This window comes from Corylus avellana, chromosome ca10, assembly GCF_901000735.1.
Source record: "Corylus avellana chromosome ca10, CavTom2PMs-1.0".
NCBI lineage: Eukaryota > Viridiplantae > Streptophyta > Magnoliopsida > Fagales > Betulaceae > Corylus > Corylus avellana.
The window spans coordinates 7,909,974-7,928,875 of record NC_081550.1 but is presented as its reverse complement, the minus strand read 5'-3'; the positions used below and the strand labels follow the sequence as shown (position 1 = coordinate 7,928,875).

Sequence of the window (18,902 nt, the reverse complement as noted above, 5' to 3'; positions counted from 1 at the left end):
CATCGGCTGTCGTAACATTTTGCTTGCACCTTAAGTTTAGTGGAGCATATAAATCCAGCGTCATTCATCTCTTTTTAGCACCCTTAAATGACCACTAGTGTAAAGAAGACCCTCTAAAAGCTCCCAATTAATGGATGGAGACACAAGGAAAGCTACCACTGCGGCCTCTACTTCCAAAGAAGAGGCGAAGGGGTCGTTTATTGTTTGTTTAGAAAGTCTTGAAAATCAACAAAGGTGGAGAATATGCCTCAGAGACTATGCTTAGCAAGAAGTCACATTCTTCAAGCTAGAGAGATTCTTCAAATTCAATAAAGATCTATTTCTAATAGTAATTTTAGAATAAGTGTAAACATTACTCGATCCGTAAACATCTAAAGACTAAATCATAAAACCAAATTTTCACCACACGAGATCGGTAGAATCAAAAAGGTTACCCTGGATGGAGGGCGTGAAGAAAAGAATGAAAATTTCAAGAATGCAGTGACGAGAGTTCAAAGAAATGTAGTCATATTATGAAGTGTTGGAGATTACATGACTTAAATCATAAAGGAAACTGTTTTAAATGATCACTAATCAGGCAAAAAAGATATAACCCACTTCCCAATATCCACCCACAATGCATTTTCCGACCAAATAATGGATCATCACTGCTGGGCACATTGCACCCTCTGAGCACCCCCACCACCGTGCATGTCTTCATCTTCATCATATACCTCCTGGGCCTGCTTCCTCCTCATCTCCTCCTCAATGTTGACATCATGCAGTGTAGTCTCCTCACACTCGTCCACCTCCATGTCTGTCAGCTGGGACGATGGCCTAGGTGGCAGAACACCCTCCAATGCCCCAACCTGCTCTAGAGTCAGAGAATCAGGGAACTCGACAGTGAAATGAATGTACAATTTCCCCTTCATAAATGGCCTCTGGTACATTGGCATCCCTTCATCATTGATTCCCTTGAACGAGTCTGCACGATTTGCATCAATGGAGAATTGTCAATGTTAATGACCCAACCAAACAATAATCAACAGAGCCAAAAAGTTTATGCCTTTTACTTACCAGGCTTGACAACTTCCCCAGGGTTCGATTTTATAAGGAGCTGTCTTCCATCCAAGTGGGTCAATGCAAATTGGAAGCCGCAAAGAGCCTCTGTCAGGGATAATGTGTGCTCCACAAAAAGGTCATCACCCTTTCTCTTGAACTTTGGATGTTCCTTCTGCTGAAGGACGAAGACTATATCCCCAGTGGCTGTGTCAGGCTGCAAACACAAAAAAAGAAGAAACCAATCACCATCAACATAGCATACAAAGCAGGTCGCCTCAATCAATGGCCATAAGCTGAGTTCGACAACTTACCGCCTCATCTGCTTCACCAGGGAATGTAATCCTCTGTCCGTTCTGCATGCCCTTCTCCACAATGACTTCCAACACCTTCTTTTCCTGGACAACCTTCTCTCCTTTGCATTGTGGGCAGCGGTCTTTGTCGCTGATAGTCTCTCCAGTACCCTTACAGTCATTGCAAGCATGCTGCATCTGCTGAATCATAGAGGGGCCAAGGTGCCTAATTGTAACCTTCATACCAGTTCCCTGACAACCAGCGCACTTCATTGAAGCTCCAGATTTCGACCCTTTGCTGTCATTGATCAAATATTAGCCACCCATATAAGCATAGACCATTATGTGTTGAACAAGTATGCGAACGTTACACCAAGATGAAATACTGAAACACTCACCCCTTGCACTTTGAACATAATACATTTCGAGAAAGTGAGAGCTTCTTAGATATCCCAAGGTAAAGGTCCTCCAAAGAAACCTTCAGAGGATGGACTACGTCTTCCCCACGTCTCTGCCTTCGTCCCCTGCTGCTACCACCTGCCACCAACAATTCAAACCAGTTTTTTGAGTTACGCCAATGACAAGTGCCCTCCAAAGATATTCGTTAATAGTTCATAATTCTTACCTCCAAATGGACTCCCACCAAAGAAAGATGAGAAGATGTCGAATGGGTCATGACCACCGCCACCACCACCCATTCCCTCTTTGAGTGCATCTTCACCATATTGGTCGTAGATCTCACGTTTGTCAGGGTCACTTAGTACCTCATAAGCCTGGGCCAGCTCTTTGAACTGCAGCAAAAATCCCATGTATCAGGCTTGTATTTTGATCCAAACTAGAGCAATAACCAACATTAACTTGGACCATCAAAGACAAAGACACAGATTTACCGGACCCACTTGCAATAATTGAATGGAAAAGCCCAAACTGATAACTCAGTTGCATAAACTAAATTTCTTTTTTTATAAGAGTAATCAAAATTTTATTCAAAGCTTAAGCCGCCCACACAGGAAACATAAGAGAAGCCACCTACTATGATAGGTGATCACCAAAGAAGAAACAAGAGCGGCGGTCTAAAAATACAAGTTGCTAAAAAATAAACTTCAAAGTCTTCTCACTGTCATCAAAGCTTTATCATTATTCATTAAAAAAATTAAAAATCAAAGCTTCTATCATCCTTTGTTGCATAAACTAATAAAACGCATAAACACCGTTCTGTGGCAAAGAGAGCTCACATATAAACAAATCAACCTGAGTGACAATTCCGCAGACACCATAATGGCAACAACCATTATGCAATTCCTCTGATTAAAAAGGAAATAAACAGGAAGCTCACGAATATATCAATCAAGTACATAGCTGAAAACCAGTGGAACAATCCACCACTCTATGCGTCTAAAGCAACAAAAAAGAGGGTCATAACCCCATTTTCAGCTTCTAAAACATCATCAAATTCTTCTAAGTCAAGAACGCCATTCCACCCCCAATTTCTTTCTTAGATTTATATATCAAGAACAGCATCAAATAAAAATAGAAAATTCTCTAACATTACTAAGTACCCACGATCCCATAAAATACAAGAAAATAAGGTATAACCAATTGAAAACCTCATATCCCAAATATCTAATTTAAATAATAAAATTCCAGATATAAATAAATTTAAAAAAACAGCATAACAATGACAGGCAAGAAGGGCGAGAAATAAAGGGTACCTTCTCGGGATCGCCGCCCTTGTCAGGATGGTTCTTAATAGCGGCCTTCTTGTAGGCCTTCTTGAGATCGTCCTGGGAAGCGTTCTTGGACACTCCAAGTACCTCATAGTACCTCGTGTTGTCGCTCTTCTTCGGCGCTCTCCCAAACATCTTCTCGTCCAACCAAATTCGCTCTGATCGAAGCGGAGTTCCCGATCAAAACCCTAGATTCCTAACTTCTAACTTCTTGCGCACGGGAGGCTCCGGAGAGAGAGAGAGAGAGAGAGAGAGAGACTCGAACAAGTTTTACGAGCAACGAAGGGCAGTGGGGTATTTAATAGGATAGTGGGGGTGAGTTATTTGTGAGTCATCGAGGTGGGTCAATGACTCAAATACTGAATGGACGGTTGGGATTGAGCCATGGTGTATAGGCATCTTCAAGGAAGGGTCTAGAAGTTGTTCTGTTGTGAAGCGTAGACCGCTTGATGCTTTCCGTGATGGTTCTGGAGAGTTTGGTTCTAGATGTTTCCGTGAAAGCCCCCCGCTTTCCCGCTTTTTGAACTGGTTCGTTATATCCTTTACCGTGTCCTCGGAGTTCCTTGTGCCTCATCCAACCGTTAATCCTCCATAAAATCGGAGACTGTTGTGGAGTAGAACTCTACTCTCTTTTTTTAAAAAAAAAAAAAAAACCTCTACTCTCTTATTTAGTAAAGAGAATTGCTTTTTATTTTATATTTTTGTTTACGCCCTTTTTAAAATTACTATTAAATTAAGAATCAAAAATAAAAGTACATTATTTTCTGACAAGAGTTCTATAATTTCTTTTTATTTGTCCTCTATAAGATTTTCACCCTAATGGAAGAATTTCAAAAGATAATAGTATTCAATTTAGAATTCATTGACATTAGAGCAATAGATTATGGAAGAAAACAAAGAGAAATCAGAGGAATCAAAAATTTGTTTGGTGGTTTTGGGTCTATCTCAACCTTAAAAGCTAGTTCAAGAGATAAGGCTTTCCCTCACACTTATAAAATGACCATCAGCCTCTTCCACAACCGATGTGGGATAACCTCAACAATCTTTTCCTCACACATCGGACCCTAGATCAAAGCAGCAACAACTCGTTTCTTCCGTGAACTGTTGGGCTGAGACTTATTGGTAAACCTAGGCTCTGATACCAGTGTTGAGTAGTTTTGGACCTATCTCAACCCCAAAAGCTAGTTCAAGAGGTAAGGCTCTTCCTCACACTTATAAAATGACCACCAGCCCATTCCACAATCCGATGTGGAATAGCTCCAACAAAATCGTTATGCAACAAATCTTGCAAACAATCGACAGACAAGTGTCAGGTTTGGCGTCTTCTGTAGCATTCTTCAATCTCCATCAAATAATTTCAAATTCAGAAGAAACACATCTTACCATCATTGTGGGTGCATTGCAATAAACTAGGAACACTAAACTATTTAAAAGACGCTATATGTTAGAAGAAAAATATTAGAGAAATTTCATTTCTTGTCCATTAGAGAGATGTTCTTCAGTAAATTTTATCCCAACAAGAGAGGAATCACTCCTCCTCCCAGCTTTGAATGCATTGGAGAATCATTCCCAACAAACAAGACAATTTTGGGATCATTAGAGGAAGGAGAGACTTCATGGGTTGAAAGGAGAAAAAATTTCAGGTATTTCCCCTAATTTTTCTCCCTTATGGTTCAGATTGGGATGAAGATTACCCAAATCCCTCAACTGGTGGAGGGACTAGAAAACAGTGCCCCCAGAATGCCCAGGAACAACGTCATTCCATTTAAGAGGAATGACGCCGTTTTCAGGGACTGCTTAGAAGGCATGGGCCTTCTCAGAATGACGCCGTTCCCCTCAAATGGAACGAAGCCATTTTTGTGCTTTGAGTAGGCGCCTTCCAACCCTGTCAAGAATGATGTCGTTTCAAGGCGCAGCCCAAGTTTGACCCGAAGCCCAAACCAACGGACCCAAAGTGGAAAATCATAGCCCAAAAATATGTCCTCAAATCCCAAGCCCAAGACCAAAAAGAAAAAAGCCCATACCATTCAATCATTGACGGTCCAAGCACTAACCTGCCACTCGAATCCAGCAGCTGAACCAACGCAGCTGCCGACGCCACCAACCGGTCTGGTCTGGCCCTACTAAACCACTTGAATCGGCTTGTTCAATTCAAATTTGGGTTTTCTACCCATTTTCACTAATTTCAGTTCCAATTTAGCCCATTCAAAAGCCATTGAAAAAAATTATAGGAAATGTGAGAATCTTCTAACTAAAGCTTGGAGGAATGTGAATGGAGGTTTGTTGACCTTGTTGGCTGTCACCAAGGCATCCTAAGGAAGAAGAGTTCACTGTACCGAATTTGGCACAATCAGAGATCACAAGTGATAGATGCCTAAGGGGTTTATATCCTTTAAGGATTGTAAGGACTGTCGAGTAGAGCATGTGGGACCTGTGGTCGATGAGCATCCATCATTACACTCTTCCAACAAGAGGTGAACAATTCAGTCCACCGGATTCACATTTAGCATTTTATAGGGCATGTTCTGAACAATTATCAAGCTAGATTAACTTATCCCGGTAATAAGTGATCTTTTAGTTATTATTTATTTATTTTGTTGATTTGTAATAATAATTAGAACCAAATTTTAATTTTTTTTCTACTGGTGTATTGTAATTAAAAAATTCACAAATATTTGTAGTTATTAGTATTATTTTATTGTATTCACATTTTAAAATGACTATCAAAAGCGGTATAGATTTTTCAAAGTTTAAAGCCTTAATGAAATAAATTTTAAATGTGAAAATGACATATTTCTTATGTATTGACGTATGAGAAAACACTGTACACCTTTACAATAAGCAAGCATGTAACAAAAGACTAAAAAGATGATGAGGTCATCAATGAAAAATGCATGGAAGATGAGCCAAAGGTAAGGGCCACTCTCCTCCACAATATGAAAGATAATATCATTCATCTTTTTGAATGACAAGAAACAACTAATGATATGATGGAGGCGTTAGAGGAAAAATATGGTCCTAGGTCTGACACACACGCATACAATTGCTATTGGACAAATATAACAATGCACGTATGAGTGAGGACGACTATATAGGTGACTTTATAAATCAAATGGAACTCATTGCAAAGGAACTTACAAGTGTTGGTCACCCTGTATTAGACAAAATGCAGGTGACCACAATACTAAACCGTCTTCATCTATCATGAGAACATGTGGTGGCTTCATTAACACATAATGGGAAAGAAGTCTCCATGATTTCTCTCCAATGTTACTTGGGTGTGGACTATGTTCCCAACCACAGAAAATTGATATCATTTGTTTGGAATATAGCGAAATGAAGTCACCCTAGTATATTGTCGATGAGAAAGTATATGGTAAAATGTGCGGTCAAATAGGATAACAAAATGTATATACATTAAGCCATGTCATAATTTGACGCTAATTTGTTGTTTCCACATATGAGAGTTGGTATGTGGAAAAATCATAGGTATCAAAGTAATCATGCCCAACTAAGTTTATTACCCGATGTTATAGTGTGATCAAGTGGGAGATGATGTTTCGTTCTCATTAAAAAAAAAAAAAGTTGGAGATGATGATATATGGATGATCATACCATAACAAGTGTGGTCATCCCTAAATGGTTATTCCCATGAAATGTAATAACTTCAATGGATGTTATTACATTGAAGTGCAATACATGTTATAAAGTGCAATACAAGAGTTGTATTGCACTTTATAAAAAAGGAGTCATAAACAAATGTATGTTATTTTCTAACAAGAGTTCTTTAACTTCTTTTTCTTTGTCCTCCATAGGATTTTCACCATAACTTCCAAAAGATCAAATTATTCTATTTAGAATTCATCATATAAATATAATTGTTAATACAATGGTTATGCATGCCTAGCCCTTGATACGAGAATATACAATCAAAGATTAGAGTGGTGTATCGTTGGTAGCGATAGCACTACCTCTCAAGGGTGGATCCAGGGAGTTGAGGCCCTCAACTCTAATTTTTTTTTTTTTTGAGAAGAGGAGGGTGATTTTGGAGATGTTTGGGGGAACCTCTATTTGAGGTGTTGGGTGTAAAATAGTGGAGAAACAGAAGTGAAGGTGAGGTGTTTGATAAAAGGTCTAAAAGAGTGAGAACAACTCTTGTACAGCCTTCTCAGAGCATTGTCAGTGTGGGCAGTGGGCTAAGCCCACACTAGTGGTGTTGCCACCAAGGGAAGAGAAACCAAGTCTAGGAACAAAGGCAAAGGCGTTAGCCAATAGGCTCTAATACCATGAAAGTTTTATGAAGAAGCTCTGTTTTGGTTAACTTTTTAAAGTAGAGGATTTCATTCTTATTAACTGTTTTAATATTTATATCGCTAACATGCATGCAAGAGAAGGGAAAAAAAAATACAGCGTGCAACTCGCAAAGGCATAAAATATATATATATATAATTATTTTTTTTAATATTTTAAATTTATTTTATTATTTTATTCATTAAAAAAATGCCCACCCTTAATGAACATCCTGGATTCGCCACTGCTACTTTTGATGCTTAAGTTAATGAAATGATGGTCTTAAGGTGATTTAAGAGAATATATAAATAGAGATTAGGGCATACTTGTGTTGTTCTTCCTACAAGCTTATATAGATGTGGTATTTGTTTGTTTGGATGCCTAGGTAAGACAAGTATCGTCAATCAATTATTTATTTGGCTGATTGGGCCTTTGATCGTGTTGGAGATTCCTTTAACGTTCACATTCCTTATGGGGCTTAAGAGCTCCTTGCTTCACTATTTTTCCTTCGACAATTTTCTTGATCGATAGTCCTTCCTCACTTAAAAATATAAACTTATCACATCATTAACACATATATTATTATCCCTAAGAGATAGTTCAATCGGTTGGAGACCACGCTTTATGAAGTGGAGTTATGGGGCTTAAGAGCTCCTTGCTTCACTATTTTTCCTTCGACAATTTTCTTGATCGATAGTCCTTCCTCACTTAAAAATATAAACTTATCACATCATTAACACATATATTATTATCCCTAAGAGATAATTCAATCGGTTGGAGACCACGCTTTATGAAGTGGAGGTCACTAGTTCGAATCCTCCCTCCCCCTTTTGTGTGGACATGTTAAAATATATATATATATATTATTGCCTTATATGGGTTTCCTTTAGTAGCATGTGCCTTAAGCTGGATTTAACCAAATGCGCATTCTTGTTGGCGGGCCTAGCTTTGGGGACTTCTTGGTGGCCCTAAGCTTGTGACTTGGGGTTGGCAAAATGGGTTAGTTGGTTGGGTTCGGGTCGATCCGCTTGATCCACCAACCCAATAAGAATAATCCGACTTGTTTAGCCAAATAGATCAAACTGTTCAGCCTGTGAGTGACCCAACTCAACTCGCTTGACCCATTTAATAAACGGTTAACAAATGGGTCAACATGCTTGACCCCTTTTTATTATACACACATATATAATTTCATAAATGGGTCAAGCGAGTCAACCAATTTATGACCCGAAACCATTTATGTCCAACTTTAACCTTCTAATTTTGTGTTGGGTTTATGGGACATGTCAAAAATTGACAATTCTAACCATGAGGCCACCAAACAAATTTGACAACCACCTTGAGGTCGCTAGACAACCCTGGCAACCACCTCAGGGTTGCTAAACAGTTTTTGGTGGCCACGGCAGCAACTTATAGTGGCCCCCACTCCTTTTTTCAAATTGTTCCTCCGCACTTGAAAAATAAATAAATGAGTAAAGTTTACATACTCACTTCAAACTACCACCCAATTAACAATGTCTCATTTCCCCTCATATTTTCAATTGTGACAATGTCCCCTCCCAAACTACCAAAATATTGTAAATGTCCCCCCGAAGGCTAGTAAAAACATATAATGCCCCTATATATTTCTCAATAAGACAAAAATACCCTTATAAATTCGAAAAATAATTTTTTTTAATTTTTTTAAAAAATCAAAATTTTAATTAAAAAATAATGATTTTTTTAAAATATATATATTTGTTAAACGAAATTTTTTTAATTTTTTTGTTTAAAACAATTTTTTTTTAAACGGAAATTTTTATTTAAAAGAAACATTTTTTTTAAAAAAATTTGTTTTAGAAAACGAAAATTTTTATTTTCTTAGACGAAAATTGTTAATTTTTTTAAAACATAATTTTTTATTTTAAAAATTTATAAAAAAAATTATATTTTTTATAACAAAAAAAATCAAAATTTTTTAATTTTTTTTCTTATACAAAGGATTTTTTTTTTTTTTTTTTTAAAAGGTAGTTTTGTTATTGTGGAGAATATTAACAATTTTTGGTAGTTTTAGAAGGATATTGTCACAATTAAAAGTTTGGCAAAAGCATTACCAATTAGGTAATAGTTTAAGGAGGTACGTTAACTTTCTCCTAAATAAATTTATACATAGATAATTTTTACCCCTAAAAAAAATGTACAATATTTAATTATTTTTTAAAAAGGTGTTTTGTAAAACCTATTTTATTAAAAAAATAATTTGTTTTGAAAAGTATGTTAATGATGGGAAGTAAACCTAAAAATCGGTTTAGATAATTGATTAACACTATATAAAGAGTTTTTAATGATTCGATCTCGAAATGTTTGCCAAATAGATCTCCCCACTCCTATTTTCACCATTTTCTTTCAACTCCTCCAGATTTAATCAGACCAAAGGTGCCCAGACGGGATTTGAATCTACCGAATATCTTAAAAAGAAAATTTTAGTTTCTAGAATTTCAGATTTATGTTATCTATTTTTCATCCAATATTCATTACTGTGCCACGTGTCCCACCGTATTAGACTAATGACCATTGAACAAAAACTAAACGGCATAAATTTAAAATTTCAAAAATTAAAATTCCCTAAAAATTTCGGTTAATCTTAATGCGCAGAGGTAGCTCCGGTGGTACGGTGGTGGTAGTATGAAATTGCTCTTTTGGATCCCACTCACTGTAATCCAACCCACTGGACACGTCATCAACTGCACACGCGAAGCTAAAATCCGGAAATAAATTTAATATTTTTCAAAATTTGTTTTTTTTTTTTTTTTTATATAATTTATACTGAAAGCAATAAAGCATGTTAGGGTTTAGTATAAATAGCTAAAAATTCAGAGCAATATAAAGAAAAAAATAAAAATAAAAATAAATGTCAGCACATTCAGACTCAGCAGCAGCTTCTCCTGCTAGCAGAGAATTACCGTCGACGTCATCGTCACCGTCAAATCCGATACAAATACCTCTGACATGGCCGCCCGACGGCAAGGTGGATCTGGACTGGATCCACCATCTGATGTCCGCCTTCGACTGGTCTTCCAAGAATCTCCCGCCGTCCGATTTCCCCTCGGTCCTTCCGGTCCAGGCATTCGACGGTCTGGTTCTGACCGCGTCCAAGATCCTCCACAAGGAGCCCAACTGCCTCACAATCGAGCCCGACGAAGACTCGAGCGCAGCTGCTGAGGTAGTGGTCGTCGGGGACGTTCACGGCCAGTATCATGATCTCCTCTTTCTTCTTCAGGACGCTGGCTTTCCCTCCGAAAATCGCTTCTTCGTCTTCAACGGCGATTATGTCGACCGAGGCGCTTGGGGCCTCGAGACCTTTCTTCTCTTGTTGGCCTGGAAGGTATATCTATATATCTATATATGTAAATCGGAAAATATGCAAATTTTTGACATTTGGGTAGCTTTTGCTGAATGCTAGAATTATTTTCAGACGATTTTTGAAGTTTTCTGCTTCGTGTTTCTTCGTTTTTATGATTTCCTTTAGGTTGCTCTTGCTGAATGCTAGAATTATTCTTTGTGCTCATGGATTGGTTTGTAGAACAAATACATGTACGTGGTTTTCCTTTTTTAAAAAATAAAAATAATAAATAAATAAATTTAAGTGAATTACACTAAATTTGATGACTTAGTAGTGGTATGATCAGCGTCGTATTTGATAAGGCAATTAACTTGGTTAAAATCCTGTTCCAAACTATTCAACATCCTTGCATTTCTTACAAGGTATTATGTAGTAGGGCTTTCTGGCAATTTCTTTTTTGTTTGCTAAATTTCTAACTTGCATGTCTTCTTTATGTTCGTTTGAATCGTTTCTCAAAGAATCGCATACTATTTTTTTTTTTTTTAAATAATGTATAAAATTTACTGTTTTTGGTTGGAAGTGTATATTTCTAGTATTTAATTGAATTGTATTCTTTGGTAGATCTTTATGCCACATAGAGTATTTCTTCTACGCGGAAATCATGAGTCCAAGTATTGCACCTCTGTTTATGGCTTTGAGAAAGAGGTGCTGACAAAGTATGGAGATAAAGGTAAGCATGTCTATCGGAAATGTTTGGGGTGCTTCGAAGGGCTTCCCTTGGCCTCTATTATAGCTGGACGTGTATATACTGCTCACGGAGGGCTTTTCCGCAGCATTCCTGTGACCCCATCAAAGAGATCAAAAGGGAAGAAGAATAGAAGGATTAGTTTCAACTCCGATCCCAAGTCTTTTACTCTTGGTTCGTTGGACGAATTGTCTAGGGCTCGAAGGTCAGTTCTTGATCCTCCCTGGGAAGGTTTGAATCTGATTCCTGGTGATGTGCTATGGTCTGATCCATCAATGACTCCCGGTCTTTCTCCGAATAAGGAGCGAGGCATTGGTCTATTGTGGGGTCCTGATTGCACAGAAGAATTCCTGAAAAATTTCAATCTAAAGGTGATATAAAAAATCTCTTATTAATCATAGAGCTGATATGGCTATCTTGTAATATCTTTTGTCCTGAGCATGGTGTATTTTGACCCATTTATAATTGCTTAATGGTAATTCGCAATATCTTATTATCATTAGTATTGTTCCTCTGTATACATGTATTGAAGTAGTTAGCATCAGTAATACTCAGCTTATACTTTCCCTTGTTGTTGGCTTAATAGTTTTCTTTTGATAGGTAAATAAACTCTCAACCATGTGAGATAAAACTTGTGACCTCACGTTCTGCCCTTTATTCTTTTGGGGGAGGAGATGCCGTTTGGTCGGAAATTGATTGGCAATTCCTTTTAATGGTTTTCTGTGGTTATGCTATTTGAAGGTTATAAATGCAAAATGTTGTTCGTGTATAAACAAACTTGTGTTTTGAAAGTGGGGCACATATAATAGCTGGTAATTGTAACTTTATAAGTAAAACCATTTGTTTAATTTCTTTGTACGTGTTTATGTTTGTATGTTGATTTATTTGCTTGTGTCAGTAATCTTTTACTCAAACTTGCAGGCATTTAAATTGTAAAACTGATATTTGGGTCATGATTTTTTGTTTTTGTCCCAGTTAATCATCAGATCGCATGAAGGCCCTGATGCAAGGGAAAAGAGGCCTGGTTTTGGAGGAATGGAGGAAGGGTACACCATAGATCATGTTGTGGAGTCTGGAAAGCTGATTACTCTGTTTAGTGCTCCAGACTACCCACAATTTCAGGTCTCTATAGGATCTTCTAATCTTGGATTTGTTGTTGCCAATTCATGCATATAGGAATATAAAATTCTTGTATGCTTTTACTTGAATATGGTTAATATCTTTTAACTTCTCATGAAGGCAGAGTGAACCTTTTATGTTCATTTGCTTAACACATTTTATATGTTGTACAATTACTGTTGTTTTCATGTAGGAATCTTGCCTGCGTAATCATCAAAATGTTTCGAGGGGGTTACAATTTGTAAACACCCGTAGAGAATAAAACATTATCTTCATGTTCCTCAATCATATCCATTTTTTGGTAGGATCATAAACGTAACTGAAGATAGACATTAATCATTGTGAACATATATATATATATATATATATATGGTGTATGTTGTCTATCTGTGTCAACATAGATTATAAAGGAACCTGGTAAACAAATGGCAGTTTTTTTGTTATATCTTGATATTCTCCTTCCTAGACTTGTCATTTGACCAGTTACATGTTATGGCATCCTTGAACATCTCGTTCATAATGAAACATTTGAATGATACAGCAGTTAGGATGAGTCCTTTCTTAATGCATTGGAAACTACTTTATAGTATGATTTCATGTTTATTTAGAAATTATAATAATAATTACTTTTGGTGAACAGTCAAGCTTGTTCCAGCTATTGCATAAATGATGAAATGTACCTTCAAAGTTTCATTGATTGGCTCAATCTAATGAAAATTCAGAGCTCTAAACATTCTTAAGTTCTGTCTGTGGTCTCATTTTGATGAACTCCTATACACAAGCACACACATATATTCATTTTGATTTAGACATCATTGATCTGGATCATTTTGACCTGAGTTAATTTTTTATTCTTATTATTCCCTCTTAAAAGATTAAACTCTGAATGTGTGTTGAATTTTTATTCTTTTGGATAGCTATAAGCAATTCCTTCCCTAAATAGGCAATGGCAGAACAAGTATGCAGCAGTAATTTGTGTTGTGATTGTTAGTGGATCATTGTAATTGGGACTTCTTTGTCTAATAATAGGTTCACAACTGTTGGCATAAGCTATAGAAACCATTCTCAAACTCTTTGCCAGACAGGAAATATCCCACTCTTAGCATTTAATATGTACATCTAGACATCACACAAAATGGCAAAAGAATGATTCTGGTACTGCCTAGTGTATACCATCTCATTAATGGATAAGTGAAAGATTGATTAAATTTTTGGGAAGTTATATCACGACTCCGTCGTGCTTTCGAGCCTTTTGGCATCGAGACCACAGCTTCCAGTTTGATGAAATCTGGAATATTTGTAAATCAAGACCTCCGTTAGTATTTTCCGTCAAATAGATAACAGAAACAATATGAAAATACAATTATGCCCCTCATTTCATTTTTTTAATAATATTTTTAAAAAGGAAAAAAGAAAAGAAAAAGGTGACCAGGGTTGGATATTGTTACCCTGCCTAGCCATGACTGGGCACATCCTAGCCACGGCTGAGCTCATCCTAGCTACGGCCATGGCAGGGTAATAGCACCTAGCCATGCTACGGCTGTGTGGTTTAGTGCCCAGCCACAACCATGGTTGGGTGCTGTAACCAGCCACGGCCGTGGCTGGGATGTTCCCAGCCGTTGCTATCTATTTGAACAAAAAAAAAAAATACTAATGGAGGTCTCGATTTGCAAATTATCAAAACACAGGTCTTGATATCATCAAATTGAAAACTAGGGTCTTAATATCAAAAAACGCTAAAGCATATGGGTTCGTGACATAATTTTTCAATTTATTTATTTTATTTGGTAAAAGAAAGGTAAGAACAATTGGGTCTTATGCCTGTTAGATCAGTTAGGATTGGTTAATTTTCTTTAATTTACTCCTAGAGTACTTATAAAAAAAAAAATTCTTTAATTTACTCCTAGAGTTGTTGCTTTTATTTCAAAGTTAGTGCCAATTCCAATTCATGCCAGTTTTACATTTGGGTTGCTTTGAATTCTAATAACGAAGCATGGATTTATGGCATTGTTACAGAATGTTTTCATATTTTGTAAATTAACTGGCATCAATTATTGATTAAGTCTTTTCATTTTGTTTTGAACATCATCGTTAATCTGTTTCAATGATTGTCTTGTATTCCAATGCAGGCAACAGAAGAAAGGTATAAAAATAAGGGGGCGTACATTGTTCTGGAACCCCCTAATTTTGATAATCCAAAATTTCATAGCTTTGAAGGGATTGCTCCAAGACCACAGGTATTGGGTATTACTCATTTATAGATTGGCTAAAACAAAGATAATTTTTGGGTTTAGCAAAATTGTCCTAAACATTGCAAATATGTTAGTGTATGACATATTTATTTGTTTGAGGAAAAACTACATTTATCCCCTTCTATCTACCACCCTATTTGCAATGTCTTCAATGTTTCAATTTTTGCAATGTCCCCCCAATCTACATTAGAATTGTAATGCATCTTTCTATGACATAAAATAACAAAAATAATCAGCATAAGATAAAAAAATTCGAAAAAAAAAAAGCAAAATTTTAGAAAAATACAAAAAATTCTGAAAAAAGCTAAAAATAATATTTTTATCATTTTGAGTGCTGAAGGGGGACATTGCAACCCAATGGGATTGGAGGGACATTGTAATAGTCAAAACATTGAGGGGACATTGCAAATAGGGTGATAGTTAGAGGGGTTAAATATAGCATTTCCTTTGTTTTATTATGCAAAACAGGAACTTGAATAAAATAGCTATTCCTGCATAATAGCGATTCAATCATTTGGTATGGTAAATCGGCCAAGAATAGCTATTCCTGTGATTTGTTGAATGAATGAGGATTTCTTATATGAGAAGTGGGAATAGTTATTCCTTTGTATCAGGATTGAGAATAGCTTTTATAAGGTCTTGGCACAAATTAAGCCTTTTGTGCCCTCCAATGAAAGGATGACACATCAGCCTCGAACAATAAAATCAAATGTGAGCAAAACACTGGATCACTGCCAATTCTACTCTCCTCAGGCAACGTGAGAGAAATCAGCGCCCAGACCAGCTGCCGGCCAGAACTATTGCCGCTTAGGCTAGATTCTGCCCTAGGACTGCCGCCGCTCACGTCGAACGCCACCACCCACGCGGAGAGCTGCTTTGAGAAAATCCCCTTCCCCTATTTGCATTCTTCTCTAAAGAAACTCTAAATCCCAGATCTCTTCATCTTCAACCCTTCAAATAGCAACACAGTTCTCCTCCACTCCTTCCTACACCTCCGGGCCCATATATATACCCATCCAAGCAACAGCTTGGAACACATCACAAATACTCCATGGCAGGGGTGATGCCAAGCCGTTCAAGGCATGCCCCACTCGCTCATCAATTGATGATCTTCTAGCATCTATGAGAAACGACTCAGGTATTGCTTCCTCCTCCTCCTCTCTCCCTCTCTCTCTCTCTCACACACACACACATCGGGAGATCTGAGAATGGGGAAAAAGGGATTTTCTTAATCTTCCTGTGCGAACACGATGGTGGAAGCTGTGGGGTTCAGCCTAGGTGAAGGAGCAACGGCGGAACCTGCGGCGGTGTTCGACCTGGGCGGTGGTGGTCCTGGGGGGTGCTTGGCCTAGTCGGTGGTGGTGTTTTTTCTTCTCTCACGTTGACTGAACAGAGGTGGGAGATAATAGAACATAGATTTGGCAGTAATCCAGTGTTTTGCAAACATTTGATTTTCTTGTGATAGGCTGATGTGTCAATCTCTTAATGGAGGGCACAAAGGGCTTAGTTTATGCCAAGACCTTATAGAAGTTATTCTCTTCAGGATTAGCTTATTTAAGTGAAATAAAAAAGTGTTAAATTTATAAATCTTGTAAGCTAATATGGATGAATTATGAATCAAAATAAAAGAGTATAAAAATAAATGAGACTAAAAAAATAAAAGAATAAATATAAAAAGTGGATTATTATTCTATAATGTCACTTATTCTTATCTACTGTATATTCATGTATTATATGATATGTTCAGCATTTTCTAAACGCTCCTTAGTGTATATGATAAATCTAATGCAGGTGAATGCCTACTATAATTATGAAGATGTGATAGACTCGGATGAAGAATTGGACCTGACATCGATGGTAACTACTTCTGAAGGTTCATAATCAATTGCTGCATATGGAATTTGTAACATTTTTTGAAGCTGTACATGTATTCTCCTTGAGTTTATTGTATTTTAGCCCTATTGTAAGAGGTTTTCTTTTCCTTGCCCCTTTCAAATCTAGAATTTTGCATTAAGCTCAGACAGGGCAATTTTACAGTATGAAACTGTTTTGGCTGTTACATTCATAAAGTTAACAGTAATGGTTGGAGAGGTAATATCTTCAGTGGAATATGAGGGGGAAATACTTCTTCAGAAGATATTCCTCACCTCAAGATACCTAGTTTGCTTACATTTATGTAAAATAGCTCAAGGGAGTGCTTGCTAAAATCTTGATAATTTGAAGTTCCATTACTTTAAAATGCCATGTTGGACAATTTTGAAAATTAGCTGAGTTTAGGACAGTTAGCTTGCAAAAGCTGCCAGCCTAAGGTATCCCCAGATCTCATTTTTGGGACATCATCTACTTGTCCTCTCCCATAATATGTTCATGTTAGACTATCTTCAGCAATGTAAAATACATAATAGAATGTGCAATTCTCTATTTTAGTTTATGCATTTTCTATACACATTCTAACATATTGCTTATTATCTTCTTTATTCTCTTTCAAATAGTACAAAAAAGAAAAAGAAAAAGAAAAAAGAAAGTGAAAAAAGAAAAGAAAAGAAAAGATCACAAAAAAGAAGAACAGAAGCAAAGTTAAGTTTGAGAGCCAAAGCCAAGATTGAGAGCCAAAAGTGGGTCGGGTTCATCAATTGTTCACTTCATTAATTGTTTCATTGTTTTATTATTATTATTATTATTATTTTATTGTTTTATTAGTGTCAACATTAAGTGGGTCTTCACTTCATTAAGTGTTAATAAGAATATATTTAATTGTGTTGAGTTATAGTCCACGTAGAAGTTTGTTTTTAGTGGAACTCTTTTATTATATTTTGTTATTTAAGTACTATATTGCTATAGAATAGGAATTAATCAAGTAAATTATTCAAATCTTTGTACAAGTCGAGAACATCTTTAATTGCTCATAGAAAGTTTAAAATTTCTTAAAACTCCTACCATATATAGGTGGACCAGAATTCCTCAAAAATCTTAACATATCCATTTTTCTACCTAGTTTTCGTCTGGTTCTGTAAAACGAAGTCGTTTTCCCCAAGCAGAACACGACTAATTTATATATGGGCAGGCCATGTTGAAGCCACCATTTTTGTAAGCCTTCTTGAAGCCGGAATTATGATATTATATGGAATATTGTGATGATTGTTCCCAAGCTACTAGCAGACCACGGTTACAAACATGGGCAAGCCATGCTCAAGCCTTAAGACCTTGTGAATATATATATATATAAATGCCCCATTGGCGACAGGCTTGCCCAGTTGGGTTTACATGGATGGAGACGTGCTATTTTTTTTTTTTTTTGAGAGTCAAATATATGCTTAGAAGAGAAGAGCAATTCATGAGAATTAATGTTAAGCTTGTTTAGGCAATTTTAGTTAATTTCAAAACCATTAGTGTTGAAGCTTTCGGTCCTAAAGCTATCATAATCTTATATTTTGTATTTGTACGAACTTAACATAAAATTTGTGGGTTGGAATTAAATAGTCTGATCTATTTAATTAAATGAGTTTAGATCAAATTGTCATATATAATTTTATATCCATGTATCAATATAAACCCAAACGGGAAACAAACACGAATTGTCACCCTACATTTAGAGTAATTCTATTCATCACTTTCATTCCCTCAAAGCCTATGTGGCGTGGTTTCCTAATAAAAAAAAATCAATCTTTATACACTAAATTCTATGAAAAACTTCGTTACGTAAACTTTAGGAAAAAATACAAAATTGATCAATGTGGTTTATCTGATTTACAATTAACTCCATGTAGTATTAAAGTAAACTAAAAAAAACCTAAGGTATGTCAAAAAAATAATTTAGTTTCTACATTTGAATTCCGTTCACTTAATTAACAAATAACAAATGCCTTTCACTTACCTGTGGCCAATTGAGCTACAAAAGTTTGGATCAAATTATTCAAACAACTGTTCTTATTAGTGCTTTGATGGGATCAAACAGGTTAATCAAAGAGAAAAAGGAGACCCAGAATTTTAAGTTCATATTCCCTCCAACTGTTTCAGGATATTATTGCTTTTGTTCTTTCTCCAAACCTGACGCAGTCAATGCTTACGTGTCGCCACACAATTGATTCAGTGGGGGTGACGCGTCCCGTGATTGAC

At 36.5% G+C, this 18,902-nt stretch overlaps 2 protein-coding genes across 3 annotated transcripts; one reads left to right on the top strand and one right to left on the bottom strand.

Moving 5' to 3' along the window:
• Window positions 1-486: 486 nt before the first annotated feature.
• Window positions 487-3,344, bottom strand: LOC132164244 (dnaJ protein homolog). The gene is made up of 6 exons (XM_059574710.1): window positions 3,044-3,344; window positions 1,957-2,122; window positions 1,730-1,868; window positions 1,353-1,629; window positions 1,057-1,255; window positions 487-964 (listed from the first exon to the last, which is right to left on the bottom strand). Exons 1-6 carry the CDS (start codon window positions 3,191-3,193, stop codon window positions 645-647), a joined length of 1,251 nt encoding a protein of 416 aa, XP_059430693.1. The 5' UTR covers window positions 3,194-3,344; the 3' UTR covers window positions 487-644.
• A 6,856-nt stretch (window positions 3,345-10,200) lies between these two features.
• On the top strand, window positions 10,201-17,025 carry LOC132163933 (serine/threonine-protein phosphatase 7). 2 transcript variants are annotated; one of them, XM_059574313.1, is made up of 5 exons: window positions 10,201-10,712; window positions 11,292-11,786; window positions 12,391-12,537; window positions 14,664-14,771; window positions 16,578-17,025. In XM_059574313.1, exons 1-5 carry the CDS (start codon window positions 10,239-10,241, stop codon window positions 16,665-16,667), a joined length of 1,314 nt encoding a protein of 437 aa, XP_059430296.1. In that variant the 5' UTR covers window positions 10,201-10,238; the 3' UTR covers window positions 16,668-17,025. The 2 variants fall into 2 exon arrangements, with proteins under 2 accessions (XP_059430296.1, XP_059430297.1); XM_059574314.1 differs by having other exon boundaries at window positions 16,555-16,643.
• Window positions 17,026-18,902: the final 1,877 nt, after the last annotated feature.

Excerpts from the sequence above, each read along its gene's own strand:
- LOC132164244 (XM_059574710.1), bottom strand. The coding sequence starts at position 3,193 with ATGTTTGGGAGAGCGCCGAAGAAGAGCGACAACACGAGGTACTATGAG. Across the intron at positions 2,123-3,043 it reads AGGGCGGCGATCCCGAGAAG|TTCAAAGAGCTGGCCCAGGC; the intron begins GTACCCTTTATT and ends TTTTTGCTGCAG. Across the intron at positions 1,256-1,352 it reads CTGGTGAAGCAGATGAGGCG|CCTGACACAGCCACTGGGGA; the intron begins GTAAGTTGTCGA and ends TTGTGTTTGCAG.
- LOC132163933 (XM_059574313.1), top strand. The coding sequence starts at position 10,239 with ATGTCAGCACATTCAGACTCAGCAGCAGCTTCTCCTGCTAGCAGAGAA. Across the intron at positions 11,787-12,390 it reads TGAAAAATTTCAATCTAAAG|TTAATCATCAGATCGCATGA; the intron begins GTGATATAAAAA and ends TTTTTGTCCCAG. Across the intron at positions 14,772-16,577 it reads GGATTGCTCCAAGACCACAG|GTGAATGCCTACTATAATTA; the intron begins GTATTGGGTATT and ends AATCTAATGCAG.